Raw genomic sequence first — 24,051 nt, 5'->3', positions numbered from 1 at the left:
GATTCTCAGGATTACCTTTGATTTGTTACGGACAGCTGCAGGCTGTCAGTAATTATGGTATGTTTACTTACAGCAGAAATCATTTTCGTAATAGTTAAACCCATTCGTTGGGGGCACGAAATTCTGTGAAAGTAGAGCTGTATGTACTTGCTTGTAATCCTTGGATATAAAAGCAAATTAGAAAACAGCGTTCAGTAGTCAAATTTGATGCTCAGCATTTTTATCTCAAAAAAAGGAAAATCTGGAAGAACTTTTGCGATATTTTATTCTATTCGATTAGATTAGATTAGTTAGATTGGATTAGGTGAGATTAGATTAGATTAGATTATGTCAGATAACATTGGATTAGATTATACATAGAAGTTTAAGTATAGCCGAAGTAAACTGTCATGTTTTCTTTTGGTAGATTCTCCTGCAGCTGATCCGAGCTCTTCAAGAAAAACAGCACTGACTCAACAAACGGAAGTCTTGAGTGAGCGTCTTCCAGGTATCGTACCTTCTAAGCATACGTTTGTGGAAACGTCTGTTCTGTCAACAGGTATAATGACTGTAGGAATCAGATGTGTAGAAAATTCTGCAAATTGTGGAATCTCCAGCACAAATTACAAACTCTAAAGCCTCATTTACAATTAAGGGTATTGTCAACTCGATTTACAAGAAACTCGAAACCTCCTCGAAAACTTTGTAGAATATACATGCCAGAAAAATCAACAAGATCTGTGAACAGTTGTTATTATTAACAATCAGTTTTAAGTCTCTCCGATGTTTCGGGTGGGCTCGTTTGCGCAAAAATCGGCTCTTACACCGTGGCAATAAAACCCAACAGTAAAATGAAAGAATTCGATTCAGCTGGGGAAAATATTTAGTTTTTAATACTATTTAAGCAAAAGTGGATCCCCTTCTTTTAACAGAACGACGTGAAATCTTCTTGTTGATATATTTGTGTCCAATTTCTGGAATCAATATCTCGCTGTAGTCACATCAACGCGTTAACTAGTTTGTTCTGCTTAGTCTTTACTTAAACGATGTCAGACTTACACCTGTGACAGTAATTCGAGGGTGCAGTCAACTTTTCCATCGCGCGAATGCCGCTTGTAGGTACAAGTTCCGATCAGCCGACTGTAGTAAGTTCTGTTAGAATTTTGCATGATGTCAGATCTAAAAGTACCATACAAGTCGAACAACTGTATCTGCAGTTTATGACAGCCCATCTTAAAGTGCATATGACATGAAAAATAATTTCTGCTTATCTGCAAGGCCTTTCAAAATACAGGAGAATGGCGTTTTTCTTTTTGAAATATCTTTTTTCGTTTTAGAGTTATTGACGTTTTTCTATTATGCAAATTAGAACAGTGATGACGTCATATTGTTTGCAACTAAAAATGGTAAAATAGGGAATAAGCAATATCTCTAGAAGTCATTGAAGCAGTGTTCTTGAAACTTGGCACCACAAATGTGTATCACAAAAGAAACAAAATGACACCCTTAGTGCTGTTGCCATAGTTCCAGTCTCTTTCTGTCAAAAAAAAAAACAAATATCCCCATTTGCAACCTCTAAAGTGAGGCACTGCGCGCGTCTTACGAAAAAGAATACGGTTGGGAAGACCAAAGCAAAACTCTCATTAGTAAGATGATCAGTTTGACTCAAGGTAGGAATTTTTTCAGTGTCAACTTCTGTTAGTAATAATAGAATGTCTACTCATACAACAACAGAGTAATTTTCTTAATATTTTAGCTCATCTGGTAGGAGGTTTGGAATTCTCCGAAAGCAAAGCTTTGTACTTGCCTGTTATCCTTGGAAATAATTATAGAGTAGAAAACAACGTTTGATGCTCGGCTTTTTTATCTCAGAAAAAGATAACCTAGGAAAGCTTTTGGGAAATTGTATGGTATATACAAAATTGTGTGAGAATTATCGCTGCCAGTATAGTCCCCTTAAATAATCGGTGAAGCAACTAAATATGAGTGAAATGTAGTTTTGATACTGGAATGACAAATATGTGTTCATGTTTTCTTTTGGTAGATTCTCCTATAACTTGCCAGAGCTCAACAAGAAGAACACTACTGACTCAACAAACGGAAGTCATGACTTGGCGTCTTTCAGGTAGCGTACCTTCTAAACATACATTGTGAAAACATGTGTTCTGTTAACTGGTTTAATGACTCAAGGAATTAGAAAGCAAACTTTAAGGACCCGTAATCATTATCAAAGGCGCTTTTCACCCATTTTCTAGGAAATCGTAACTCGTATAAATTTAAAAGAATTGTAGAATATACATGCCAGAAATGCCAACAATGAAGTTCCCACCAGTATGTCCAACACGTGTTGTCATTGGCAACCAGTTCAAAGTGCTTCCAATGTTTCCGATTGGATCGTTTTGGACAAAGATCAACTCTTTTACTTAGGCTATAAAACTCTTGAGTAACGTTAAACTACACACGATTTAGTAATATAATAAAAGAATTCGACTCAGCTAGGTAAAATATCGAGTTTTTGGTGCTATTACAACTCAAGAGAATTTAATTCTTTTAACAGAAGTACGCTTGGTGATTCCTTTTAGTCTATATCCTTTTCTTCCATTTCTGTAATTAGCTACCACAAGGAAAAGCACTCGACATTCGTGGCTGATCTTGTATGAAACGCATCGTCTACCTAATATCATATAGTCGACACTAACACCAACTGATCTGAGCATGCGTTTGGAGTCGAATGAATTGATTTTGTTCTGAAGAGAATAGTACTACGAGGAGAGCAAGGGATTTTTGGAAAATAATATATAGAGGATAATACATGGACGCGCGTAGATATGGAATGTTTCTTCGATATCTCACGAGCGGGCGCAGGGAGCGAGCGCGATATAAAGTTGAACTCGAGAAGAGAAATTCCATGTCTGCAAGTAACCATGCATTATCTTGTCTATTACATAAACACACTGATAACGACATTTTTGACGATTTTCCGAAGATTTCCGAGCACTTCCGAAGATTTCCGAAGATGCTCCTTAAATTCTCCGAAGACCATGCGAACGTTTCTGAACATTTCCCGAAAATTTCCAAAGATTTCCAAAGATAACCGAAGGTTGCCGAAGACTTGCCAGGATGATACGAAGATGTTCCGAGCATACACCAACAAATTTACCTAAGGTATCAGTATAACCCATTTGACAATCCGCGCGCGATCCGCTCTAGCGTTCGTGGTGTTAACAAAAACCCATATAAACCGTATATTTATTCGAAGCTTAATAACTACAGATTATGACCCGACCTGTTTAACACGGTAAAAATTTACCGTGTTTCGAAAATGTGAATATGTTTACAAAGCTTTACGAACCCATAAATTAAGGTATACGCCCGCTAAATTTAGGTTGGAGAAAACGATTAACATGGCATCCGTTTCTTCACACATTGACCTCAAAAACCGTGTCTCAGTTTTTTGGCACATGCGTTTGTTATTATTTTACAAGAGGATAAAGTTAGAAAAGGGAAAAAAATAGGACTGCACGCGAAAGAAAGGCATAACTTTTTAATAAAAAGAATAATCAGAATTCGCAGACACGGTTTTGTCGGCGAACGTTCTGACAACATTCTCTCCGAATTTTAGCCAATTTGGTCCAGGGGCTGCCGACCTGGAACTCGAAATGCACGTTCAACTCGCCTATTTTTCACTTTCGAGAAACAGAGAAAAAATACAATTCGGCGGCATCCAAGTGTTATGACATTATCACACCAAGGGAGACACCGCAGAGGAATCAACTTTCTGTATAACAATAGGACTGTGACAGTTAACATGGAACAGGAACGAATTTCCCGCGACCGCGCTCGGTAAATTATTTACCAGTGAATAAACCGCGTTTTTATGTGTGAAGTCAGAATTCCAAGTTTAGTAAACGTGAAATTATCTTTTGATTTACCATATTAGCGTTCGAAATTTTACGTATCGGTTGACTAATCGTCAAAATTATGACCATGTCAGTTAAGATGACGAAGGCGCGTAGAAGGTCATGGAGAAAATACAAGCGCACAAAGGGAAAGGCTGAAGCGGACTTCGTAACGGGAATTTAACGACTGATGTCTCAGTTGTTGTGAAGGCTGAATTGGTGTTTCGGGTTGGGCAGCTTTCATCTTGGCATCGTATAATCCACGATGAACCAAGTCCATTTCGTGATAGCGCGTTTTCCATAATGTTGACATCTCCTTGGCAAAAGCGACATGAAACCGCATCCCCGAGACGTTCTTGTAGCCTTTCACCCGAAACAATCGATCTGCCTTTCAACTTCGTCCACTTCTCTTCGTCAGTCTCCTCTGCTTCGACAGTTTCTTGCAACAGTATTTTAGCACGGCTGGCGCTCATTTCGGCTAGCTCGCTGGCTTCGTGATCGTGATAGTTGCCGAGTTCATCCAGCAATTTTTCTTGGTTGTAAAACGACCCTTTGTCGCTTTCCGCTAATTTACCGGCCCACTCTTTGTCGAAAGTGTTTTTCGCCTTCTTTGACCTTCCTTTAGCCGATGAAAACGGGCAAGATCGCTTTTTCTTCTTCGAAGACATCCGGCACTGATTATGGCGCGCGAATCGCGTGTCAACTCAGCATCATCTTGATGTCATGTGACTTCTTGCCTCGATAATTAATTCATTTGACAGAACTTGTCAACTCTCAATTAAGTAATCGATATGCAAAAAAATCTTTCTCGCGCTATAAATAGCAGCAGATATAATATTTTTTCGTGGAAATTTTTTTATCGTAAAGATTAGCTTAAGGTTTATCCAACCGCCTAAAAAAAGTGAAATTATGCAAAATGACAAATTTTCCCCTTACTGATACCTTAAGTACAGCTTAATGGTCAAACATGATATCAGTGAAGTCGTCAATATCGTCACGTGTGAGGAAAAATACGCTACCCGAGTCCCGGATGTGGCTTCGTATGAGTTTTACGAGTGGTGTATTTTCCAGTAGAACACTCGTGATTGTGTAATAAATAGCTTTGTGATATTATCAAAGAAGTAACACGAGTGCCCAACCCTTTGAGGCAGGGCTGATTAAATAACTGAAATTAATTTATTAATTAAATAACCATTTAAGTTTAGAGCGGTTTTCAATTGAGTGTCGAAAGAAATTAGACAATTACTTTGGTTTTGGTTTTGGTTTTACTATGGTTTGAGATTGGCTGAGTAGTATAATTGGTAAGTGATTGGTGTGGTTTTGGTTTTACGACACTCAATTAAAAACCGCTCTATACCTGAGCACCTTAGTGCGTTAGTGGTTAATGAATTAGCAGCCGGAAACCCCCTGAGCATCCCAATATTGTACTTTGCACTAAAAAGGAAAAGGAAAATAAAAAGAAATAATGAATAAAAATTTTAAAAAAGAATGAAATAATAGAATGAAAATAGGAAAAACTAGTCAAACAGTAGAACCCCGTTTATACAGTCATCATCAGGCTATGAAAATTTGGCCATACTGAACGGGGTGGCTGTATCAACGGGGTAAGGTCAAATTTCTTAATGGTCTAAATTGAGTGACGTCTAAACAGATATATCACAATTGTACTTCTAATCAACTGTTCTTTAATGAGCATCCGGAACAGCAGATATAATTTTTTTTAAAAAAGATTGAAGATTCGCTCAGTTCATACAATAGTAACATTGGAAAGATGAGCATGACTAGTTCGAGTGACCGTATAAACGGGATAAAATTAAAAAGGATTTTACAGGCTGGGATTTCAGAATGTGGCCATTGACCATATTAACGAGGTGGCCACATTAACAGGATTTTTTCATAGGAAAATGAATGGGCGTTTGGCTGGGACAAAAAAAGTGGCCGAAATAACGAGGTGGCCATAAGACGAAACAAAATTTGTCCTTCACATTTTTGACTATCTTTATTATAATAAACCAATTAATCATGAAAATGAATCGACAAGCCAAATTGCGTTGATGGGCAAACACAATGCCAAGCCGAGTGCCGATTGTATCTGTAAGGTTTCAGAATTACGTCTTGATTTGACTCATAATAAAGTAAATCTCATCTGTTAATTAAAAGATTATAATCTTAACAAATTATGGAAAATGAAGGTTTTAAATGTGGGTAATTTAATTTTTAACCGTTGATTCTTGATTTAAATGTTAATTTTTTTTAAGGTACCGTACCCATCGTAATAAAAATAGACAGCGTTACATTTCAAAAGGCAAGAAGCAGGGATCCTGTGCAACAAGAGGAAGCCAAGCGGCTTATAATGAGGGAAATGACAAAATGCTTTCTTGAGACACATGCATCTCAAGTCCCAGCGGACATCTACCCTCTCTGCCTTGATTACTATTTAAAAGGAGTACTCGACTTAATAGTAAAAGATGCAGACGAGGGAAGTTTACTGATAACAGTGGAGTGCAGGACTCTGGAAATTCTCGAACGTCTGTGGGCAGACTACTGTTCTGGGAACTTGAATGCAGAAGCCGAAGAACGCCTTTTGACAGATGACATAAAGAAACAATTTGATGTGGAATCCATTAAGCTGGAAACAACAATTTTGGAAAAAGATTACTTGGCTTGCAAACTGTTCCTAATGGACAAGTCAAGTGAGTGAACGATGTGAAGCTTTATGCCTTGGTTTACTTTATGTATTTGATATCTAATATTCCACAATCTATAGCTTACAATAAATTCCAAGGTATGATTTTCTCTTAGTGTTGTTTCTTTTTCTGATATATCGAAACACAGCTCAACCGCTGGCTGGTGGCAGTACGAATATGTTTATATTAAGAGCCTATTTTCGTTCATTCTATACATCTTCGGTTACATAGAAATAAATTCGATATTCGAAACATACAAATCTCATATATTGCCACTTTTTCTGCACCGGATTCCTACAAAGTTTATTTGACCGTGAACATGTTATTTTGATGTCTTGTTTATGGAATTCGTATATATTATTTTATTCAGTGTTAATGCTGCCGCACACTAGCCGATTTTTTGTCGTAGAACTGCAGACTTTTTGTCGGTGTCAAATCGGGTTTAAATCTGTCGGGCCATCAGCTTGCCGCAAAGTCCAACGGCTCAAATCTGGAAAAGCTCCACCGCAGAGGAGGTTTTTGACCTGAAAATTTCATCGCGCTTGGCTTCCAAATTAAACAGTAGAACAGAAGAAGTTCCGCAAATCTTCTTGTATCATTCAATCCGAAATTCATCCAAACGGCCCAGTACTAGCCATCGAACAAAATTCAGGACCGAATATTTCCAAGCCGTCAGAATGCGTAGCGACAAAAAGTTGTGCCGGAAGAAAATCGCTATTCCTCAGCCTCTGACAAAACTAATACCCACTAGCATAGTCAGTAATATCAATGGGGCGAAACAACCTAGAGACCCTTAGGCAGTTACGACGAAAGACCACGCATATTTAAATTACGTTGTCAAATTTCGTCGACATAGTTTAATTTATTTAACAATAACTTAGATCTGCCTCTGCGCTGGAGCTTTTTCAGTTTTGAGCCTTTAGACTTTCCACCCTAGTATTAATATACGTGTAGTAAACAGTGAACGTAAACTGAATCCTTCAAACCTGCTGAAATTAGCAATTTTGAGCCAAAAGAACGACAGTACGCCATATATAAGATACATTTCTTTTTTATTGAGCAAGTATCTGTTCATATTTTCGTGATTTTATGCAATTCTGCGAAGTGTTATATAAATTCCATACATTTGCTATAAAAATGTAAATGTGCACAGCACACAAACAGTTTGCCTGGGCCTCCTGTGATTACTGTGAACCACCATTACTCATAATACATTTCGACATTGTCGCGTACGCGTTCACCCTTTTGAAGGACAACCTTCCTTCAAACAGTTGTATAAAAACAGGCGCAAAAAAAATATCACAAAAATACTAATGCAGTTGTGTTTTGCCTGAATTATTTAGAAGTGAACCAGTACTCATCATTGAAGGAAGATGAATCACTGCCCCAAGACCATACTGACCAAGCTGCTGATGAGACTCAGACTCAAACCGCTGAAAAGGCTGAACCAATGACAGTGCGCTTTGCAGTTAATTGTAAGTTACAACTTTTTTCAAGAAGTCACCTATATCAACAGAACATAAGGCACTGATTAAATGCTTTGTATGTGCCCTGGGGTCTAGGACAAATTTGAAGGATGAAATTGAAAAGGAAGCTACAGAAATGTTTAAATTTTAGGGGGAGTGAGGTGCCTACTTATTAAACTAATTAATTAGTTTACTACGTAAGCGCTCATTTTGTTTTCTTTTGTTTTTGTTTTGTTTTGTTTTGGTTTGTTTTTATTTTAAGTTTTAAATCTTGAATCTGACTGGTGGTCTATTTATTTACAATCTTCTGATACTATTCGCAGGATAGTGATCCCACCGCTCCAGACAGGAAAATTTTCTTGTTTTTTTTTGGTTTAATATCATATTTCAACTGAAGCAAATATATTAGTACAATATTTACATGGTGTTGCGTTGATATGTGTTAAAATACACCACATACCTATCCATATGACAACAAGGTTAATGCAGAAATAGTGTCCAGATATCTACAGAAAATGACAACGACAGTAAATGAGGTACAAATAAAGGAACCAAAGATAGCGTCAAAAAACATACCTTATATGTGCAACTACATGTTTATAACTAGGATGAGGGATATGTCCTTTGCATGGATTAAAACCCGAAGGGAAAGAACGTCAATGGAACATTTGCTATCTTCCTCTCGTTTCATTGACTTTTTTCTTTGGTAACTTTAAAGACAGTGGCAACGTTCAATACAAACAGTCAGATAATGGTGTTCACGAAGAAGAAGAAGTAAAAGAAAGTCAACAACTACTGTCTGAAGAAGAAACGAGTGATGTTCCAGTTGATGAACTACCTCAGTACTTTCAGCATCTAAAACTAATTCACGACCCAACGCCAACAGAAGGAAGTGAAAATAGTTTACGGTTAGCAGTGAAGTGCAGCAATCTAGAAGGACTGGAACGCCTGTGGGACGACTATCGCTCTGGGCGCTTAAATAAAATAGCGGAGAAATACCTCGTGACAGATGAAATTAAGAGGAGATTTCATGTGGAGTCTGTAAATTTAGCAACAACTATTCAAGAAGAAGATTACTTGGCATGCAAAGAGTTTCTGTCGAGTAAACCAAGTAAGTTGAAAGTAAAAATTTTTAAGGTATGAGATAAGTATGTTTATACATTTTTATTCAGTCAAAACTAAACTGACAGGATTTGAGATGTCTTTCATTCAGGAAGCTAGCTATGTCAAGTTAACAATGATTGTGTCGTTTTGTCACTTGTTGTCTAGGTGTGATTTATCGTTCGACAATCATCTTATACTGAGAGCTGTAGAGCACAACAGTCTAATGCACCGTTTTAAAATGATGACCAGCCAGTAGCACCCACAATAGCAAAATAAACAATTACAGTAACAATTACAGGGCACAGGGAGTTGAGCGAACTAGACACCACAGTATTTAGAGATTTTTTATGTCACTCAGGTATTTCTGTAGTATTTCTTCATGCGTAAAAATAACATTGCTTCTTTCTTTCGCTAATTTGTCAGAAAGCAATGCTAGTTCACCCGTTAAGGCTTCTGGGGAAACCTCGACTCAAACTTCTACGGAAACTCAGACCCAGATTGCTGTCAAGCGTGGGACTTTAGAGGAAATACAGATTCAACCTGCTGGGGAAAGCCAGAGTCAGGTGGTTGACAAAAGTGAGATCTTCGTTTCAGGGAATACTCGCATTCCATCTCCGAACGAAACTCGTACTTTGCCTGTGGAAGGCACAGAGACCCAAGTTACTGCAGAAGCTCAGACTCCATCGGCTGAGAAAAGTAGGACGAGGACTGGGGAAGCTTCAGAATCTGGGACAAGAGCTGCGGAAGCTAGAGAAACTCAAACTACTGGCGTGAGCCAGATTCCATCTGCTGGAAAAACTCAGACCCAAGCTACTACTGAAAGTACGAACCTTGCTAGAGGCGAAACTCAGATTCAACCTTCCAAAGAAACTTACACCCATACAAAGACTGCTGAGTACAAGTGCACCCTGCCTACAGAAGATTTTGATATCGAATTTCCCGGGACACACGAGACTAAAACTACGGAAGAAAGTAAGCCCTCACCTTTTAATGTTAGAGATATTTCTTTTCATTATATTAAGAAAAAATTACCATTATTATCGACCTTGTTATCAGCGTCAAAGGAATCGTTTCCCCTCATTTTTTATTGTGCGTTCAATAATACGTACACGAACTCAACAAGTGGTTGCGTTTTTCGCTGCCATCCTACGGCACCTTTCAGATAACGGATTCAAAAGGTAACGTTTGGTAAATTTCGATCCATTTTGGTGTTTGTTTTTTAAGGTTTGATTAAAGTCGTCGTAATTACAATAAACGGCAGCGAGAAGTGCAATCGTTAGTTAAGTTTGGAACTTCAGAGTTCGCGATTTTTTGAAAGGCCCGGTAAGTAGCCGAAGGTAGTTTTGTCTACCGTGTCTACCCCGGTAGTTTAAATTTCAATAGCGAACATATATCAGACAATCAATACTTTGCTGGTTTTTATCAAATTGTCCCGGACCCACTAAAAATTCTCCGATGAAAAAAGATCTCTCATGCTTAATATATTACGTAACTATCATAGCATATCAGGAGCCATAATCGGGGACGGAGACCGTAAGCCGCGCCATTTCAAGTATTGGGGTTGTCCCCATGATATGGGACAATAATTCTATTTTTAGAACAAATTGCGCCATCACCTGCGACACACGCGCGTACCTGCTGCGAGGATTTTTGCGGATGTCGCGCGGGGGAAATGGCGTCCGAAATTCCCGAAATGTTTCATGTTTTTGCCCCACAACTTAACGCGTTTACGTCTGTTGGAATTTTGCTTAAGTATTTTCGTCGTAAGCTGCTCCAGTTTGAGTGAAGTAAGACAGTGTCGAACTTAGGTATGTTCCGCTGTAAGCTTATATATATCGCTGACCAAGTTGCGTTCCGACTGATGCTTCTTTTACATGAGCTGTACATTACTCCACTTTAAATTTCACATATGTTGAAGATTAACAGCTTTTCCATTACACAGCAAAAAACTAGCTGGATATATTTAGATATAGCAGAGCTTCAGGACTTCATAGTTTCCTAGCTCCTCTTGCCACACGCTTGCGAGGAATTTGTCAGTCTATCGCGACCGAAAAGTAAAACAAAATAATTGCTAGTTTAAGTTTCGCTCGAATTGTAAGCAACGCTTGATGTTTCATCAAGGCTTAATAACTTTACGTCCGTAGATACTGCTCAGTTTTATTCGTGTAAAAATCCAGTAAATTCTCTGTTGTCGATGAGTGAGAGCGCCCGCCGATGCGTGTTTTGTACAGTCAGTAGACATGACAAATTGTACTTCCGCCGTACTTTCGTGTGAAAGCGTACATCGAACTCAAACAATAGCTCTATAGTTTTTAAATATGTTTAAGATTGATAAATGTTTGAGAACATATTAAAAGCTAAGCTGAAAATATGTGAATAAAGCAGAAACAATCAGCAAAGTTACGATGACGCTTTCTTTAATCAACTTGGAATAACGATTTCGATTTAGATGATCGAGTTATCAAAACTCCTTGTCTATTTTCATTTTCGCAGTGTAAAACTTCACTATGCTTATGTTGACGAAACACACATGGTGGTAGTAGCCTTTTTTGCATTCGTGAAATTTGTTGCAACATCTCAGCACAAAAGATAACGAAAGAAATCTTTGTCAAGATTTGTTGACAATTGAAAACACCGACTCGGACTTGAAAGTGCACGAGCTGCATGCACTATGCAAATGAGCTAATTGTACACGTCAGACTTTCCTTTCAAAAACTTTTGCAAACTCACCAAACAAGCAGAGACAATAAGAAACCATCAAAACAGGTTTTGGTTATGATTAAACATTGTCTGAGAAACTCACAAATTAATTCGATACCAGAGTAGAGAGTTTTCTTGCTATATTCTTAAGCATACGCGTAAGCTTACAACTAGCGTGAGCAGATCTTATTATTCATTCCCAGCGCGAGATTGAAGTCTTGTTTTCGACCCTGAAAAACCCACCTTTTCCGTTAGCTTAGAACATAAAACTACATATAAGCGCCCTGGTTCGTATTCCCTGCCATCGCTGTGAAAAATACGCAAGAGAATCTCTCAACTCTCACCATTTGATCACGCAACGTGACAACATCCACGCGAGAGCCCCTGACATGTGCGTGAATCCGCGCGGATATATGACGTCAGGATGGCGCAATTTGTTCTAAAAATAGAAAAATTGTCCCATATCATAGGTGCGCGCGAATCCCGAGACTTGCGGTCTCCGTCCCCGATTATGGCTCCTGAGCATATACTATAATAACCCAGTCATCGCGCAACATAAAAGCACCACAGTCAATGTTGTGCAAGAAATTCAACTTGGACACACTGGACGGCCATTTTCCCAATAGGAAAGGGATAATTTCAAGGCTTTTGACAGCCTGGAATAATAGTGACAGAAAACAAATAAGATAACTTTTATTTGACTACTTTTTATTTATTCCTCTTTCCTTAATTAATTAAATAAATCATCAAAGATCTTGAAGCTTTGGTCAGTTGTTCTCCAATCACAACACAGCCAACATTTTAACTTTGAAATCACTGGAGTTACATTCACTGAACCTAACACGATTCCTGACAGAAAACAAGTACAAGTATGAAAAGTACTCTTATACCAGGAGACGATCACAGTCTCTTGTTTGAACGTCGTTTTAGAATTTCCTTAATCTTGAAACAATAATAATAATAACAACAATCATCATCATCACCATCAGAATAATAATGATGATGATGATGATGATAATAATAATAAAATAATAATAATTTTGAGTCATGCAAGTAAACCTTTAATGTACATATTGTTTGATAACTTCAAAATATGTTTCAGGAGGTCCCGTGGCCGAGTGGTTTAGGGCGCTGGATTTGAAATCTGGTGGTCCCTGGTTCAAATCCTCCGCCCTACCGCTATCTGGATTTGTTCTCGGTAGCCCCGAGTTCAACTCCTCGACCGCGTTGTGTAAATAGCCAACTGGTCAGCCTCCCATCAGTTGGGATTCTTAATAGTTTATGTTATATTTGAAATATTTGTTTATTTATTTACAGTGTCCCCAATTAGCACATTAGTGCTAAATACATCGACACTTAAATAAAGAATATTGCAATTTCTCTCAAATTATTTTCAGATGTGACAAAAGACTCGACACATCCAGGTAACAATTCTCCGGCGCTGTCTTGTCAGTCTCTTACTCGGTTTCCTATAGCAGATAAGATTCACTTTACTGTGGAAAGGCTTCACGATGCTGCACTTGAGCAGCAGATCGCAGGTGATTTACTGTAACCAAAAACTATTTCATTATTTGATTTCGAACTTGAGATTTCTATGTAGTGGAAGACAGAGACAAGAATCTAATCTTTATTGCCTGATTCCTGTGACTTATATGGCAGTCTCCTTTTGATTGACTAACAAATGCACACGCACTTTTAAAAATACTCTATCGGTTGGCATGTGTGGGCATTCGGGACGACTGACCCCGGAGGATTGAACTTCTTTACAGGACACTAACCCAATCATTTTCACGCAAATCCCACGAATGAATTGAAAAGCACTTGATACAACGAGCACAACACTCAGCCCTTAAGAATTTACGCCAAAACAAGACCTTCAGTGGAGGGCCAAAACAGAGTTAATAGACAAACCCAAACATGACCACCGACTGAAGCTACGGCTAAAACTGGCTAGCGACCCTAGGAAAAACAAACAACAAAAGTAAGTACAAGGAAAGATATCTGTGGGCTAACCTTGAGCCGCCAATAATCACAAGATAGATCCTAGGGGAACTAAAACAAAAATTAAGAAACTCTAATTCAGCCTCTCACCGCAACTGTCACATCATAGATATTTGAAGGGCAAATAATCTTATTGTCTTAGTAGAATTCTAACTAAATTTCCTTCAAATAATAATTCCATTTAACTTTACGCTTAAGCAAATTTACGCGGATTGAATTATCATTTGAAACTGACAGCTGTGCATTCGCGCTTATCGGTTTTGTCGAGTACAGTGTATGTCGTTCTTTCAGTCTTCTCGGAAATTGAATTATCTGCAACAATCTTTCTAAATCGTCTTCCAAATCTTCGGAAAAAAACCAGAAAATCTTGTCATTTTCTAGACGACCTCCAGCCATTCGACACTAATGGCTGATAGCTCAGCCAATCAAATTGCAGCATTTGCTTAAGTTTACAGGTAGGAGTCTGCTAAGAGTAAACTGATGAGCGCACATACACAGCTGTAGATTTGAAATAACAAGAGGCCGCGCTCGATTTCGCCAAAGCTTGAAGTTGATTATAAATGTTTGGAAATAATTCTTTGAATGACATTTATTTAGAGTTTTCAGTTTTGCGGTTCGTGCTCGTAATGTAATTCCATCATCCCAAAATATCACTAATAATTTTTAGTGGAACTGATCTTCAAAATTCGGAGAATGAAAGTTTTTTAACATAGTACCTTCTCAGGACACGTTGCTAATAAATTTATTGAAAAGCAACGGTCCTGGGCAACCTTGATATATTGTAGAAGCGAGTAGAATCTTAGGGTGCGTTCATTTTTATAACCCCGACTATTCTCTCAATCGAAACACTAGTCCTAATTCCGAGAATGAGCAGGATGTATTCCATGCATTTTGCTTCAGCGAGCAGAATATACTGAATACTTCGAAATAATCGCGTCACTTCGCGTCAGGTCGCAAAAATCACGTTGTTACACAAACAACTACACTCCAGGAGTAAGAGGTGTTCCTTCTCTTTTCCTTGTACGGTAAAATAAAAGAATTCTTAACAAAATGCAACTTTAAAAACGTTTGGTGGTTAGGTGCGCTTTCTTGCATCGATTTTACACATCGATGCATCTGATACCTAAACTCTAATTAAGTCAATAGTTCCCTGATTAGCACATTAATAACAATAGGTTGTTCTTGTTAAATTCAATCTTTCGGCCTATTCTGCTACGTATAAGTTTCTTAGATTTTGCTTTATTCTGATTAAGAGGACTGATAAGGTTGAAAGGAGGCTTTCAAACTAGACTCGACTGTGGTCTACCAATTTTTCTGTCAACTCGGTCTGTGAAAACGCTACATCACAGACGAAGATGGGGCATTTGCTGCGTGATAATGACTATCATGCGCGTGTTACCTTATTTGTTAAACGAACTATAAAATTCGGACAGGGTGTTCAACAACAACTTTTCTCTTCTTTTAATAAATTGTGCAATTGAGAAACAACGTTACATAAGCCACGGTATAAGCGAAATAGTTCTCAACTATTTTTCTTTCCTTTTTGTGGTTTTCCTTACAGTTGAAAAGTTTTCTGGTTCAGCATTGGACATTGACGCTTCAGGTCCACATTCTTCATGCAAGGCACTTAAGATCAATACCACCTTGACCAGTTTACATTTGACTGGCAAAAGGATTAGTGATCATGATGTGCGTTCCCTCTCCGAGGATCTTAAAGTCAACAATACGTGGACTCTTCTGTTTTTGAGCATCAACAACATTGGTGATAGTGGTGCGGCTCATCTCTCTGAAGCCCTAAAAGTGAATGGAACATTGACTTATCTGGATGTGAGCGGGAACAACATTGGCGATAGTGGTGCGGGTCATCTCTCTGAAGCCCTTAAAGTGAATGGAACATTGACTAATCTGGATGTGAGTTCGAACAACATTGGTAATAGTGGGGCGGCTCATCTCTCTGAAGCTCTTACAGTGAATAGAACGTTGGCTTATCTGGATGTGGGTAGGACCAACATTGATGATAGTGGCGCGGCTCATCTCTCTGAAGCCCTAAAAGTGAATGGAGCATTGACTAAGCTGAATGTGAGAAACAACAGAATTGGTGATAGTGGTGCGGCTCATCTCTCTGAAGCTCTTACAGTGAATAGAACGTTGGCTTATCTGTATGTGAGTTGGAACAACATTGATGATAGTGGCGCGGCTCATCTCTCTGAAGCCCTAAGAGTGAATGGAACATTGACTTATCTGAATGTGAGTTCGAACAACATTGGTGATAGTGGTGCGGCTCATCTCTCTGAAGCCCTAAAAGTGAATGGAACATTGACTAATCTGAAAGTGAGTTCGAACAACATTGGTGAAAGTGGTGCGGGTCATCTCTCTGAAGCCCTAAAAGTGAATGGAACATTGACTAATCTGGATGTGAGAAACAACAGAATTGGTGATAGTGGTGCGGCTCATCTCTCTGAAGCTCTTACAGTGAATAGAACGTTGGTTGATCTGGATGTGAGTTGGAACAACATTGATGATAGTGGCGCGGCTCATCTCTCTGAAGCCCTAAAAGGGAATGGAACATTGACTAATATGACTTTGAGCGGGAACAACATTGGCGATAGTGGTGCGGGTCATCTCTCTGAAGCCCTTAAAGTGAATGGAACATTGACTAATCTGGATGTGAGTTGGAACAACATTGGTGATAGTGGCGCGGCTAATCTCTCCGAAGCTCTAAAAGTAAATAGAACGTTGACTGCTCTGGACAGGGGAAAGGGCAGCATTGGTCATGCGTGTGATCTGATTGGGCTTACTCTCCAGCGCAACGTTCGCAGTGGTTCCTCGAGAAAAGTATTCCCGAAAAATGAAGGAAGGTAAACTTATATGAAAAATACCCAAACAGTAAACAATTTAAGATCAAAGATTGCCAGTTATTCATCGGACGAAAGTTTTGAATTTGATGACTGCCTGTCAGTGTGGTGTTGCCCATTAGGCAATCACACTGTAGCAGATATCGTCGTTAGTCTAGCATTCTATCTATCATTCATGCCGCGGAAGTGTAACACCGGGAAAAACTTGTCAAAAACTAGTATTTTAATTTATCCGTCCCTTGCTGTGATGAAACGATTGAGCAGTTGCGAGCTGTGGTTCCCTCTCGTCTCTCACCGAGCAGAAAGAGAAGGGTACCTCTGTTCCCAGGGTAGAGTGAGGGTAATCTCTGTTCCCAGGGTAGAGTGAGGATAATCTCGTAAGCTGTTTTCGACAAACTTTTAACAGATAGGGTCCCTTACATTTTTGGGCGACTTGCTTTGGTATAAATTCACGGAAAGTTTTGAGTCTTCGGCGATGTATGCGACTCCCCTGGCATCATTCTTTATCTTCAAGTCGGTTTTTAGCAATTTGATATGTCATTTCGTTTTAGAAAGAGTAAACTCTGCAAGTTACAGCCACAAGTTTGAAAAAACCTTTCTTCAGCAACTTCAAAGCGCGTGATTCAGTTTTGGTGCAAAGGCTATCTGTACAACCTTGTATGTTCATTCATTGCTAGAGAATATTCATCGTTCGTTCGCGTTGTTGACTGGGTTAACGATGCTTTCTTTCCAATGAAATCTCACTGTTCGCACTTCTGTTTGACTAAGTTTTACCAACCTTTTCCTGGAACAATGTTTAAACTCGGAACCTGTTGCTACCTTGCAAAGAACATGAAAGAAATGTTGTCAACAAAAACTGATTCCAATTTTACAGCCCAAAGATGCCTCGAGACACCCTCCACTTAAGTTGTAAATAGGGTCACAAGTCACAAGTTCACTGTTTAAAAATAAAAGAAACTCAGCCAAACAGAGGAGAAAAAAAACGAACGGCTTTTTATAGAGCGTTTTCACGTGACGTCACAGCAGCCATATTGGTGCTCCGAAACGACGAAATGGCGGCCATGTTGGTCTACCAAACTAATCCTGTTGGAGTTTAACTCTTTTCTAAGGCGCCGTCCACACTACCCCAGATAAATTTGAAGACGCAACAATCACTGGTCATTTTGGATTTGTGTTTGAAGAAAACTCGGCCAAGGAACTCAAATGGTTATCGTTATGTCATCGTTTTCGCAAGCCACCGTTTTCAAATGTCTCCGGTTTGATGAGTGTTTTTGAAAACCTCCGTTTTCGTGACGGATTCGTGTGGACAGTAGGCCTAACCGGAGAAATAAAACTGCGTTTTCAAATTTCTTCGGCGTAGTGTGGACAAGGCCTAATGCGAACAGTTTCTTTTGTTCCAATAAATTTGCATGGCTACTGGCCACGTAAATCTAAACGCTCTATAGAGCACAATTATATGATATTATCACAGTATCGGTGTCTTTTTCTCACGATCCCTTTAGAATTACATTGGAACCTCCCGAGTGGAGAAAAAGGGAAAATCCTGACGCGTTTACTCGCGAAATGGAGAAAGGTATATGCACTTTGTTGTTGTTGGTTTTTTTTTTCATTTTCTGTGATCTTCGTTCCTCCACATAAATGAAGCAAGGACGTGAATCGAAGCGACGTCGTCCCACAAATTGCTTTTGCATCATACCATACCCATTAGACTACGAGTATTCCCTCTTTCCCTTAGCTTAGTCCGTTGAGCGTGATCGTAAAAAAACCTCGAGATAAAAATTTCCTTGCGAAATTATTTCCGCCAGGATTGTTTTCGCGTCACGCACGACGGACTAGGCGAAAGAGGGACCACTCTTAGTGTAAATCGCCATAAAAACCCCTCTGTCTTAAGGCCAGATAAATTGACCATCACATGAACTCATCACGGCAACCCTACTGCGCTGAGAATTTCAAATGATAGTCGGTTTTCTGTAATCTTTACATGCACTCGGCTTTTTTTGGCGTGATCGTGGTAACGTTCCAACAGCCATTTGGAATTACATTTGATACACCAAGAGAGTAGATAATGTACATCTTACGCGTGACATTACATTGCAAGTGAAGTTTATTTCTACATTTTAAAATAACTTTACTTAAGTATATTTAGAACTAAAGGGAGTTTCCCTTACAAAGTCTATAACGCGTTTGTTTACTGAATCAACAGTCACTATACTTTTGAAAGCCAATATTCATTGCTTTGAACCGTCAGAAGTTTAAAATTTCTCCATCGGCGACCACAAATTCAAAGACAGTATCCCTTTGTTCAAATTAGATATTCAAAAGTGAAATAAATTACCAGATTAGAGTTGACTTGCATTTGTTTCCTGTACTTAGAAATCATGATCACATTGTTCGAATAGTATGCTTATTATATTTGGAGATTTAGACAATGATTTCTCTGCTATGTTTATTTTTTCAAATTAACAGAGTTGACCATACATTAATGTGATGTATGGATTTGTTGCGTTCGAGAGAACGCAGTTCTAATCGGTAATGGAGGAAAATCGAGTTTTCCTGTATGTATCTTTCTGTGGACACCAATTTGGCCCCCCCAAAAAAATTCTTCAGGGGCGAATGACGTCATCTCCATTTTCGTCCTTGTGCTTTCTTTCGAGTGTTGTCAGTGCAATATTGTGGACTTTCGAGTGTTGGCAAAGCTTACTGTGGACTGTAATAGATAAGTTGAAGGCAGTGTTAATGGCATTTCAAAACCTTGCAGACATGTCCTCACGAAATGTGTGCGACTTTTTGTGCGAACAGAAAGCTGTAGTTTGGTTGCGTGTTGTGTGCCCTCTTCTCTTCGACCAAAACCAATGCTGCTTTTGAAATGTGTACTTTTCACTTCGCTGGCCTAGATTTCCCTGCGCAAAATTTGTAACATAAACCCAACGAAAGTGTTTACATGGGAAAAGAGTTCAACTCGGACAGGATAACTTTGGCACACCAGGGCAACCCTAAAACACGGAATCCGGAACCGGAACCGGAATCCGGAATCCAGAATCTGGGATCCGGAATTCAGATATTATGAATGACGATAGAAATAATTCACTTCAACAATTTCTAATAAATGAATATAGGGGAAAAAATTTTTTTTTATTTTCTTTGCTTTACTTCAACCACAAACTGTAATTAAAAAAAAAAATTATTGACTATTGTAGTTCTGAACAACCCTTAGTTATACATCTGGCCCGGTTGTTCAATAGCTAGATAAAGCTATACATTGGGTAAATCAAAAAGCCAAATTTATACCTCCCGCAAACTGCAGTTCACTTATTAAACAAAATGGCAATTACCAGCAAGCTTATTTTAGACGCTTTCAGGGTGCTTGGAATCAAATTACGATCCACGATATTTAGATTCTCATAATCATAGCCCTTGCTAGAAATAACCATTGCACGAATTTCAATAGATGGGAAATTTTTGTGTCAAAAAAAGGATAATGCAAAGTAATTTTCGTGTATTTTAAGAACTTGTTTTCTTTGATTTGTGGATTCCGGATTCCGGTTTCCAGTTTCCGGTACCGGATTCCGTTCACCGGTTTCCTGGTTTTAGGGTTGCCCGCACACCAACGTGTCCACCATTTCATTGTTTCGGAAGTGAAAATGCTCAATAGCTGTTTCCCCAGAAGCCAAGGCGGCAGATGTAAACCCAATTTATTTGAAAACACTCTCACAGAACTTTTCCAAACTTTTCAGTCTTGAAGATCTAGAAGATCCAGAATTGAAGAGGCTTTAGGTCATTTTAAAAGTTCAGATCTAGATTTGAAAAAGATTGTTGATAACGGGGAGCCGCAACGCCGTCTATAGACGTTTTTTGCTTGGGCGGTTTGTTTTCCCATTACAGACCACGTGATATTCTCTAGAGCATTCTTTTATCCATTTTAAAATGATTTATTCATATGCACACGACTATTTGAAAATTTGAAAGGAAGAATTCTCAAGAGTATCATCACATAGTCTGAAATGGAGCAACAAACCGTCCAGTCGAAAAAGGTCTATTTGTTGCCATTCCAGCAGCGATGTTAATCGAACATTTTTGAAAAGTTTGTTTAATCTTCAGTAACTGTGTGAAGCAGCTATCCCTAACACCATGAATAACACCCGTTCATAGTTGAAATGGTGTGCCTCTGAAACTTTAAACAATTAACGTCCTAGCTCTGGTTTCCCATGATTCCATTGTTTGTCGTTGGCTATTCGCTCGTAGAAGCACCAGTAGTGTAATTGCCAATTGTTGAAACGGTTTAGTGGAAAAACAAACATCATTAAATAAATGAATCAATGAATGAATGAATGAATGAATGAATGAATGAATGAATGAATGAATGAATGAATGAATGAATGAATGAAAGACTTAATTAAATCGATCGATTGAGAGAAGTTTTTATACAATTAAGAAAGTGCAACTGATAAATAAAGAAATCCTCTTTATTTGAACATATGTTACGAGTAGTGTAGGAAAGATGCTCAACAGGTCCCTCGCCAATCAGGGCGCAGGATGTTTTGAAATAACCATTGACACAATCAGAGAGCCGTGTTTAGGACACATGCCCTCCTTATACGTCACAGGTCCTGAATGCAACTGGCTTCAATATTGTGATAAATAAATAAATCTCCTTTATTTAAAGATATGTTACGAGTAGAGTAAGACGCTCATGAGTGCCCTAACCAATCAGAGCGCAGGATTTTTGAACGGACCAAAGAACAAAGTCAAAGCAGAGACAACAAGGGAAAAGCCAGGTTCCATTTTCAAGACTAATTTACCATTTTTTTTTCCAATGATTAATAGAAACAACACAGGAAAATATACAGTGGAAGGTAGGAAGTCAGGCCGGCCAGGTTATTATTCAATTGTTGCAATAATAACATATCAATTTTTCTCGAAGTTTTAAAGGAATGTTGTAGAGAAACCCAAGGCATTAAAAGATTTCTCGAGTACCGTTTGTGTGTTTGCATTGTTGTTTCAAGAAAGGTCGTCCTTGAAAAGCGAAAACGGGCAGGCAGCAATCCCGATAGCTACTATGAGCGGTGATAGTTTTCCATTGCCTCTTCGAAGTTCACGAGGATAGCATGAATAGGAGCATTCATAGCTTTGGAACACCGTGAACTTCGATCAAACAATCGCCTATCACTACCCAAAATAACTATTGGCACCGTCGCGTATGTTTTTACGCTTTCGTAGGACAACTTTTCTCGAAACAGCTGTATAGCATTTGTTACAAAGAGGCATGTACTTGCATCATAAAAGTGGTGAAGAAAAATATGTAAACAACACTTTATTTAGCAAACGAAGCGCGTTTGAAAGAGGAATTTCTTTTATCATCTAGACCAGTTATTCTTTATCGGATGGACTCAAGCTCTTTATTGTTCAGTTTTTTTCATTTTAGTTTGTTTTCCCATGAAACTTTTATCATTGTTATTGTTTTTTCAACTTAGAAAGAAGAGTCTTCTGAACATCAAATGACGGAAACCAATACTCCTTCTCGAACAGGTATTATAGTATATTCAAATACAGCCACTGTAGCTAAAAAAAAAAGAGAAGTCACACGAGCGTGTGTAAGACGTTTTCCCAATTTTCCAAGTCTTTAGAAGTCTTACAGACAAGTGCGGTTTAAACTACGAATCTTCGAAGCACAACGCTTATGTATCTATTTTTTTTTTTTTAACGCTTATGTATCTAGCTGTAATGTGATGTTTTCTTGCTAAGATGAATTAAGGACTTTTGCTTAAAGTGCCCATATAATCAAATTCTCGATATCCCTGTTTTTTTTTTTTTTTTTTTTTTTTTTTTTTTTTTTTCATTTTCGTACACAATAGGTCTTTCCTGGATATCTTGCCAAATTTCAATGTATTACGAACATTAGAACCACGTTTTTTGGACCTATTTTTCCCGAGAATTTACCGTCGCCATTAATTTTCCTTGTTCCAAGTCTTGGCTGAGAATAGGAGTAATTAACGTCATTGCTCAAAGATACCGCACGGGTTGAAATTATAACTAGTTGTACCTATCGTTAAGTGCCAACGAGTGAATTGAGTTAGTAAACAAGAGTCGATTGAATTTTGTAATTAACAAATAAAGAAGCTTCGACTGTGCTCTGTTCTGTTGTAAAGCACGCAGGAAGCGGTAGAGAGGACGAGAGTGTTTTTCCCTACTTCTTGAGTGCTCTACCGCTTCCTGCGTGCTTTACAACAGAACAGAGCACAGGTGAGGCTACTTTATTTGTTTTATGATAAAGAATCCGATAATTTTCCCGCGCATTTGGCCGAATTTTCAAACCAAACTTTATTTTCCAAACGAGCAAAGGTGGCGTCAGCCGTGCATTGTTCTCTGATAAAGCACTCTAAGATACGCCAATCACCATCCTTGTTAGAATTGTTCAAATAATTTGATTGGCTAACGAAGCGACAGCTGTCAATCACAAACTGTACTTAAGCTAAGCTTTCAGTTTTGAGTAGTTTGAGCGGCTTTCGAGAGAAGAACGTTGCCTTCAAAGTTCGCTTTTAAGTTAATTTTTAAATACGGATCTAAAGGCAGGTGAAGGTTTATAGTCCAGAGGAATCCGGCCATATTGTGGCCCATGAAAACGTGCACTTTTCCAGCGGAAATTACGAAACGCGGAGCTCAAAGCTTGCGGATGAAAATGCGAAATGCCGAGTTGAATTTGAAAGGAACTACAGTTATTTACGGCTTGTAGCCGCACGCAGCAAGATTGCCCGAACTAGCGTAAAAGTTAGAAAGACTAAACGGCTCCCACTGGTTCTACTCCGAGCACAGAAGAGAATATCAGAGCAAGCTTTGCACTGACCACTCGTCGGTCCACTTCACTGAGATGAACGGAGAACGAGCGTTACTACACTGCATGTAAGTGTTGTTTGAGCAATTGAGCATTTTCACAAAAATAAAGCTTCTCATCATAAACAGAGAGTCAGACAGTTCAATATTTGTTTTCTGACATTGTTTTACTTCTTAAGGACGGTACCTACTTTTCTTAGTGCGCACACGTTCTGCGCATCACGCAAGGCATGGTTTAAGCGCCACGCGCGCGCTAGGTTGACATGACGCAATCAACTACGCTACCAAGTACACGACTAAATTGAAAGCAAAATTTTCCTACTGTGACCAAATCAAGTTTAATGAACCTGTACACTTAAACTAGGAACATCAGAACAGCAGCATATCGTTAACCACTAACTGTTAACGTCTTCCAGCTGAAAAACTAGCTGTTATCTGTCGAAAATTATTCTGAAATCCAACTGTGAACATGTGCCTGAAGATGGCGTAGTGCGCGTGCAAAACAAGTGCGAGATACGCAAATGTTTTACTT

The 24,051-nt window shown here is 38.7% G+C and overlaps 3 protein-coding genes across 3 annotated transcripts in view; all 3 read left to right on the top strand.

Moving 5' to 3' along the window:
- The window catches only part of LOC145501446 (uncharacterized), an 86,384-nt gene that overhangs the window by 10,494 nt on the left and 51,839 nt on the right, over positions 1–24,051 (top strand). Inside the window, exons 5-10 of the mRNA XM_081480922.1 lie at positions 407–487; positions 2,024–2,104; positions 6,137–6,571; positions 7,909–8,040; positions 8,750–9,142; positions 9,559–10,107. Coding sequence (XP_081337048.1) covers positions 407–487; positions 2,024–2,104; positions 6,137–6,571; positions 7,909–8,040; positions 8,750–9,142; positions 9,559–10,107 — 1,671 coding nt within the window. The remainder of the gene's footprint in view (positions 1–406; positions 488–2,023; positions 2,105–6,136; positions 6,572–7,908; positions 8,041–8,749; positions 9,143–9,558; positions 10,108–24,051) is intronic.
- LOC145501096 (uncharacterized) overlaps positions 4–24,051 on the top strand; it is a 58,118-nt gene continuing 34,070 nt past the window's right edge. Inside the window, exon 1 of the mRNA XM_081480653.1 lies at positions 4–329. The gene's annotated coding sequence lies outside the window, so the exon portion shown is untranslated. The remainder of the gene's footprint in view (positions 330–24,051) is intronic.
- On the top strand, positions 14,703–18,933 carry LOC145500039 (uncharacterized). Its single transcript, XM_081479544.1, has 3 exons — positions 14,703–14,713; positions 15,270–16,694; positions 18,194–18,933. Exons 1-3 carry the CDS (start codon positions 14,703–14,705, stop codon positions 18,327–18,329), a joined length of 1,572 nt encoding a protein of 523 aa, XP_081335670.1. The 3' UTR covers positions 18,330–18,933.

Source organism: Orbicella franksi, chromosome 10 (assembly GCF_964199315.1).
Source record: "Orbicella franksi chromosome 10, jaOrbFran1.1, whole genome shotgun sequence".
Lineage (NCBI taxonomy): Eukaryota > Metazoa > Cnidaria > Anthozoa > Scleractinia > Merulinidae > Orbicella > Orbicella franksi.
Note: the sequence above shows the minus strand (reverse complement) of the source record. Positions and strands in the feature narration are given on the sequence as shown.

Excerpts from the sequence above, each read along its gene's own strand:
- LOC145500039 (XM_081479544.1), top strand. Across the intron at positions 16,695-18,193 it reads TTCCCGAAAAATGAAGGAAG|AATTACATTGGAACCTCCCG; the intron begins GTAAACTTATAT and ends CGATCCCTTTAG.